Source organism: Arachis ipaensis, chromosome B10 (genome assembly GCF_000816755.2).
Source record: "Arachis ipaensis cultivar K30076 chromosome B10, Araip1.1, whole genome shotgun sequence".
In the NCBI taxonomy this organism is placed as follows: Eukaryota; Viridiplantae; Streptophyta; class Magnoliopsida; order Fabales; family Fabaceae; genus Arachis; species Arachis ipaensis.
The window spans coordinates 128,999,846-129,007,587 of record NC_029794.2 but is presented as its reverse complement, the minus strand read 5'-3'; the positions used below and the strand labels follow the sequence as shown (position 1 = coordinate 129,007,587).

The 7,742-nt window shown below is 29.9% G+C and overlaps 3 protein-coding genes and 1 long non-coding RNA gene across 4 annotated transcripts in view; 2 read left to right on the top strand and 2 right to left on the bottom strand.

Moving 5' to 3' along the window:
- On the top strand, window positions 763–1,687 carry LOC110268279. The gene is made up of 2 exons (XR_002356414.1): window positions 763–1,140; window positions 1,520–1,687. It is a non-coding gene; the product is annotated as an uncharacterized LOC110268279 (long non-coding RNA).
- Window positions 1,009–4,509, bottom strand: LOC107621380. Its single transcript, XM_021114217.1, has 4 exons — window positions 4,222–4,509; window positions 3,937–4,062; window positions 3,117–3,835; window positions 1,009–1,760 (listed from the first exon to the last, which is right to left on the bottom strand). Exons 3-4 carry the CDS (start codon window positions 3,824–3,826, stop codon window positions 1,577–1,579), a joined length of 894 nt encoding a protein of 297 aa, XP_020969876.1. The 5' UTR covers window positions 3,827–3,835; window positions 3,937–4,062; window positions 4,222–4,509; the 3' UTR covers window positions 1,009–1,576.
- Window positions 5,272–6,229, top strand: LOC107621737 (protein CHLORORESPIRATORY REDUCTION 7, chloroplastic). Its single transcript, XM_016323749.2, has 3 exons — window positions 5,272–5,469; window positions 5,606–5,736; window positions 5,818–6,229. The coding sequence occupies exons 1-3, from the start codon at window positions 5,415–5,417 to the stop codon at window positions 6,088–6,090; spliced, it is 459 nt and encodes a 152-aa protein (XP_016179235.1). The 5' UTR covers window positions 5,272–5,414; the 3' UTR covers window positions 6,091–6,229.
- LOC107621678 overlaps window positions 7,068–7,742 on the bottom strand; it is a 1,184-nt gene continuing 509 nt past the window's right edge. The window contains exons 2-3 of the mRNA XM_016323699.2: window positions 7,572–7,680; window positions 7,068–7,447 (exon numbers count right to left, since the gene is read on the bottom strand). Of these exons, the coding sequence (XP_016179185.1) occupies window positions 7,370–7,447; window positions 7,572–7,680 (187 nt within the window). The 3' untranslated portion in view covers window positions 7,068–7,369. The remainder of the gene's footprint in view (window positions 7,448–7,571; window positions 7,681–7,742) is intronic.

Below are 7,742 nucleotides of genomic sequence, written 5' to 3'. Positions count from 1 at the left end.
TTAAGAATAAGAGAGAAAGGCCAGTAAAGTAATCACTAAAGTGGATGACATAAACTTATAAATTTAGCCTAAAAAATACAATTTAATATAAAAGAAAGTATAATTTTTATGCTTAAATCAAAATTGAATGTGAATATTATTTCTGACCTAATAGATAGGGGTGAGTGCAGGTAGCGGATATTCGAATCGAACCAATTAAATTGGTTTTGGAACTAACAGATAATCGGGTCCAACCCGAACTAAATCGATGACCTTTGTTAGTTATTGGTTCGGGTATCGGTTGTGGGGGTGCAGAACCCGAACCAACCCATGAATTCGATCATATATTAATTAAATAAAAAAATTGATTTTTAATTAAAAAAATTGAATTTCCATTAGACAAAGATTATTCACTATTAATATGTTTAGATTTTAATGAGTTTAGTTTTTAATGTATTTGGTATTTAACATGTTTGGATTATTTCTATTAATGTTATTGTTGAATTTTTAAGATAAAAATTTTGTTTTTTTTTTATGAATTTCAAAGTCATTGGGTACTCAATTATCCGAATCGAACCAATCCGTTTTTAATCGGTTTGGTTTGGTTCAGATACATACACAAAAAAAATACAAATTCGAACAAAACTGAACCAATTATATTTTAATCAGTTCGATTCTAATTTCATCTTGAACCCGAATCAAACCGATTTGTGCTCACCCCTACTAATCGAAGTATGGACTATGGAGTATAGCAATTTTCTTAGTTAAAATCTCTCACTGCTAGACCAATCCTACGCTACACCCGAAAATAAGAAAAAGAATAACAATAGACTAAATCGTATTACAATATCTAAATCCGAAATTAACTTAATCATGGCAATTGATCAATTTCCATCCTAATCCTATTTGGATAGAAAATTCATGTAACAATCATGTAAACTATTACTACAACTCTACAAGTATAGACATTCATGATTCATGGACACAAAAAAAAAAAAAAAAAAAGAAAGAAGAAAAAACACTATAAAAATACTATTTCTTTGATCACATTCTCTCCCACCAAACAAAATCTAAGGAAAGTGGGAGGAAAAAAATGTAAAGCTTGGCAGGATAATCAGATTCTCTTCCTTGATCTTCATCCTCCATCATTTTGAAATCTTGGTAAGTGTGTTAAAACATAAATACAGAGATTCTGATAATAGAAAGACTGAGAAGAGAAGCAAACAAAATATTTTTGTTTTGATACAAAACTTGTTCAATTTTCTGCCTCTTCAAAAACTTGTTCAGAGGCGAAACATTGGAGATACAATTTTTTTTTTTTTTAATTTTGTCTCAATCGTAGTTTCTAGATTCATAATACAAACAAAGAAATAGACCAAATACTTTTGTTTAGTACAAAATTTGTTCAATTTTCTACCTCCCAAACATTTTTTTTCTATCTTTTCTCAATCTTAATCTCTTATTGCTGTTGTTTTAAGACACTTACCATCAAAATCAAGCATTGCATTTGCATATGTTAAAAGGTGGCACTCTTAAACAGGGGCAGAGTCATTTAATGTTTTTCTGTTTCAACATCATTTTGAAGACTTATCATCTGTCAGAAACATGAGAAGCAAAAACAGCAATATCTTCCACCTTGTTTTGATGCCTTTTTAGCTTTTGGAGGAGGAGGAGGCCGCGGCGGCGATGATTTCTCTGGCTGCTGTTGTTGCTTTTCAGTTTTTTCATGCATTTCTGATTCTACTGTTGAAGAACTTATTCTTTCTCCATTATTTGTTAATCTAAAAGAAATCAGGAAAAGAAAGCTATGGTTAATAGTAGGAAATTTTACCCTTTTGTAATGTTTAGAATTTTTTTGAAGAATATAATTTAAACAAAAATATAAATGAAACTGAAATAATTTCAAACTGCTAAAAAATATTATCCAAAATTTAACCTTGAGAAGGTACAGGTAACACCATGAATTGTCAAATAAATAGTTGCATATCTAATCATTTGTGCTATAACTAGTGATGGATTAATTCTTATAATAAGATATTAAACTTTAATTCTTATAACTGGAATTCATGTGTTACTAGCAAAACTCCAAGAGGTTAGTTAGGAGTTGGAGTTTGCATGTAGCAGTATCCTTAGTTAACTGAAATTCCAGCTAGGAAGAATATCTACTTGATTTCAATCATGTTTACTTAATAGCTTTTTGTTGTATTACTTAGAACTGGTAGTACTACTCGTACCTGTGGTTATTCAATCTGTAAAGAATATGATCAGATTCGGGTGTTAAGTCAATTTTATCCGTTCAACCCATATTTTTAAAATATAATGTCTATGTTCATAAAAATATATACTTACAATGAAAGAGCGAAGATTTTAATCTAAGTTTTTCTGTTATATAAACACTTATTGGTTCTGCTAAGAAACCAATTAGGAGGGTAGCCAACTAGAACCAACTAATTAAAAAACAAGAGGTCTGTTATAAAAAAGAAAAACAATTTTCTATTATTTTAATTTTTCGAATTTTAAAACAACTTAGATTGTAATTAGTTCCTAGACTTTTTCATACTTAATCTAACCTAATAATTCAATTTGTTAATAATACATAAATAATATTGATATTATAAAAATATAGAAAGACTAAATATTGTATTTGAATGAAAGTAAATTTATTTTTTTACTGACCCAAGTAAAGAAATTTAGGATATAATAGACTAAAATTTTAAAAAATTTAAATTCATGAATAAAATTAGGGTAAAACTTAGAGAGTGCTAAGGACGAATAAGTTTTGTGATTTGTAGTTATCAATTAGTCATTATTGGTGTTTTTAATGGTATGAGATTTTATCCAATGATACGAGATTACTCATTTTTCTTTTGCTAGTTAAGTGCTGCTCAAATTTTAATAAAAATACTGGTCCTAAACTTTCTCTAAAACTTAAATCCTATCTTATCCTACTCATTATCATTGCTATACTATTACTACATGACATAGCATTCATATTAAAAAATGCAATTAACCTTTTCAGTAATGTGTTTTATTGGAAAAATTTCCCTAAATCCTGTGTATATTATATAATATATACTCGAGATTATGCATAACAACACATAATAAAGCTGATATGATATGATGAAAGTGTTTCTTACATCGGAAACTGAAACGAACGACCGCTCTCCATGGATCTGTAAGACACAATAGGGACATTATTTGCTTCTTTACTATGATGATCCATTGTTGTTTTGTCCAATACTTTTGTCTCAACTTTTCTTGATTCCTCATCATTCTTATGCTCATGCTTTTCCAAATCAAGAACCACGCTTCTGTCCGACGAATCCGACGAGTCGGAGTTTCTGTTGTTGTTTTCTTCATAACTCACTTCCTGAACAGTTGGCAATGGCATGGAAACATTGTAAAGTTCCCCGGATTTGTTATTATTATTGTTCATTGCAAAAGAAATGTCCCTAGTTATGAAACTCCCATTCCCTAATCGGATACTAAACAAAGATTCATTTGATGCAACACTCCATTGTTCGTTAGGATTTGATTTACCGAACACAGATGCTGGAATTCTGTTCGGATCATAACCGCTTTCCATTGTGTAATGAGATGGAGACTGTGCAGTTGAAGCACCCGTGTAGCTCCATACGGGAGAATCATATACATGTAGATCATAACTATGTTCGAAACTATTTCTATTTCCCCGTTCTTCTCTATCGTCAGGATCTAATGACGATTCTGACGATAGAGAAGAGACAGAATATCTCTTAATAGAATCCACGTCGCTGTCGCTGTCGTCGTCGTCTCCCTTTAGGTTAACTTGCACTTTTAGTTTCTTGCTACTTCCTTTGTTATCCATTTGAGAACTCTACAAAAGCAAGATAAGTAGCAATGTTAGATGATATTGAAGAGAATAAAGCAATTCTTGTAAAATGTAACATATATACATTTGTAACAAAAAGGAGTTACCAAGGTTTTTGAGTTCTTTTGAGGAGGCACAACAATGAAATTGTGTGTATCTTTTGTTCTAATTTCTTATTTTTTTTTTATACATAAAGGCACATATATAAGAGCTGCAAGATATTAGACATCCTTCTGCAACAAGAAATTAAATTGAATTATCATTGACTTGTAACATTTTATCTTACATTGAAAAAATGAAAATAAAATAAAAAAGCTAACATGTAAGCAATGATCTTATTGTAAAAATTAAACACCGAATAAAAAAAACTAAGGTAATGCTATGAAGCTTACTCAAATATTCATAATTGAATCTTTTAACCTTGCAGCTTCAAATTATAATTGATTCGTTCAAATCAATTCAACATGAAGGTGAATTGCAAGGACCCAGAAAAGAGATTAACCTTTTTTGGGCCCCCAAATTAGAAGAAGATGGAAAATGACAATAATGAAAAATTAAGCATGAAAATTTTGAGGAAGAGAAGGTCAAACATGAAATGGTCCCAAAGGTTAATTAAGGTTTAAAAACTGGGTTTTGGGGATAACGTTCTGTTAATGAAGAAAACGCAGAAAAAACTAAAGTGGTCAAATGATAAAAATAGTCAGAGAGAGGTTCCCGGGATCTTATACACTTATATAGCAATGTGATTGTCAATTTACTAAATTGGGTCACTCTCACAGCCTCTTTATGCAAATAAAAATAAAAATAACAAAAATAAGTTATGATATATATAATAATTGATTAACTTTCCATGATTTTAATTGCTTTTAAATCTATCCATATAGATATGGATCGTCACCTAAAGCAATGACGAGCATGGTGAACCATCAGCCACGTCATTATGCCACCACTTAAAACTTGCATTAGGAAAAGCCAAAAATAGGCAAGGTATAATGTCAAAGATTTGTCACCACTGAGAAGAATACTAAACATAGTCTAGATTCAGTTCATTTCTACCAATTCAAGTGTGTGTTTTTTCTCTAGAACTATGTCATTTGCATTCCCTCTAGAAAAGGACTAGTAGGACGTATGATGTCGGGTAGGGTAGAATTTATATTTTATTTTAATTTTATTTGTAAGTTTAATAATTTATTTATTAAAATTTAAATTTTTTTTAATTTTAATTTGTGAATATAAAAACTAAGGATTAATTTATTTTTTTAAAGTTAAAAATTAATTTATGTTTCTATTTTACTAGAAACTAATTTGTCAAACATTTAAAAAAATATAAAAATTTTGACTCTTTTTAGGACTAGTTTGTTGAATGCAATATCACGTTCTGAAACTTTGAGAAGAGGACAAGGTGTAGAAAAGGACAATGCTGAAGATATGTTAAGAATGGAGGGTAATTTAGAGAAGCATAACAAAAGAAGTTATCCATAGATAGATTTTGTGATTGTAAATGTTCCTATGTTTATCATCATCTATATCAGAAAAAGGATGATAACCAAAAACTATGAATGAAACTTAGATCAAAATAGTTGCTATGGTAGGAGTTTTGCAGTCTCAGCTCTTCAATGTTAGAGTCCACACCTTAACTTGTAAGTTATGCTCTTATGTATTTTGGTCTTTGACCTTTGTTCAAAACATAACTGTATTAGTGTTGATCTTTGTTTTTATATTATGTACATTTTTGAATCCATTATGTATGATTTTTTGTTTCTTTCTCTTTTGCAGCCAGAACAAAATGCCTCATTCCAAATCCAATAATGCATACAACTTCACGAGGCCTAATTACATGTTTTGATGGTACTTCAATCCATCACAAAATGCCTCAAGTTCCAAGTGATTGCAGAAGTATTACAAAGGTATAAATAAATATACTAAGATTTCATATTCACAGCTGTTCAAGTAAATTTATAACACACTAAAAATAAAATTCCTATAAGGTATTTGGGCTGCGGCGAAGAAGGGCGAATGAGAGGACTGAAACTTATGTGCTGTTAGAACCAGGGCAGGAAGAGAAGTTTGTTTCTGAGGAAGAACTTAAGGTCAAGTTGAAAGGGTGGCTTGAAAATTGGCCTGGCAAGTCTCTTCCTCCTGATCTGGCGCGATACGAGAACATCGACGATGCTGTTTCATTTTTAATAAGATCTGTTTGTGAACTTCAGATTCATGGAGATATTGGCTCAATTCAATGGTACGAGGTTCGTTTGGAGTGAACAGATAGATGGTGTAAAATCATTCTCATCAAATATAAAAAATACAATACTCTCTCTGTTACTTAAATTTTGTAACGCATTTATTAATTGTTGTAGTAATTAATAAATATTAAATAAGATAAAGTTTAGTTTTTTTTTATCTTCTTAGCATTATCGTTTTTATTAGACTATATTTATAAAATGATCAATTAGTTAATAATAATAATTAAATGCTAGTTAGTTATCTTTCTTTCTCCTGTTAGCACGTGTATGCATATGTATAATATACTTCTAGGAAAATGATCATCTCCAGTTTTTTTAACAATTGATAGAATACACTGTAATTTGATTCTATGAGTGAGACCAAAAATAAATAAGAGAGAGAGCAATGAATGGTTAGATTGAACACTTGATACCATCCAATTTTTTTCTCATTGGAAAGGATCCACTCCCTATACTTCTATAGTTCTATGTACTCTGAGAATAGAAGTACATTATATATAGGTGGCTATTCCAGTGAAGATTTAATGATTGTCATCATGTGAAAATATATCACTTTGACCATTAGATGATAGATTATAGGGTTTGATTTTTATTTGAAGTAAAAATATTACTTTTATTTAAAGTGTTGCTAAACAAATAAATTACACTTTTAAATAAGGATCATCATAAAAAGATATTTTTGGCATCTTCATGGAAATAGTTGCCTTATATATATGCATCTATGTGCTAACAAGATAAAAAAAATAATTAACTAACACTTAATTATTATTCCTAACTAATTGATTATTCTATAAATATAGTCTAATACTCTCGTGAAATTTTGTTTTGATTAGTATTGTTCTCATTTAATTTAATTACTCCAAAGAATTACATAATTAATCTAGAGAAGTTGTTTAGTAGCACAAAAGATTTTAGGAACTGCCATTTATTTAATGAAAGTTTATCAAAAATAATGCTCTAAATAACTTTATAAGACCTACGTAATTGATTCGTTATTAAAAGTAATTAAATGGCTAAATGCATTGATTAGATTATAAGAATGAACAAAACTTGTGAAACTACTCTTGGGGAAGAAAATCAAAAGAGCATCTTCTTCCCTAATTGTCACTGATATTTAGTTAGTCCAGCTGGCACCTTTTATGTGTATATAAGGCAAATTTGCAGTATGATTCTCTATCATAGCATTTTTTTGAGACTAATAGATATAAAATGAGATGAGATTATCACAGAACATATAGTTCTTTCTTTGGTAGTAGAGTATTACAAAATCTTCAAACATGATTGAATTCTTCAGGTTTTAGTTGAGCTTCTCTTCGATCAGCATTGGCACTTTGTTTTGTAAAGGACTCACATCCTGCAAAGACGTGTCTGGGATCTGCAATAATTGTACCAATTAATTATCTATTTTTTTTTATGGATCCACTTTAATACAATAATCACCCAAATTAAAAGTAAACATGTTCTAAATTATAAATATAGGTTTAATTGTGATGCACTACCTTAGTTTCAGTTTTAGAAGGTGGTGGTAACAGTGCACCACCCCTTTTGGTTCTGGCAAGAAGCCCTTTGGTCACAGGGGATACCATCAAATCTGTTGGGCTTGTATACCTTAATAAATATATATAACAACAAAACGCATATTAGGAAAATTTTCAACTAGTATAGTGTCA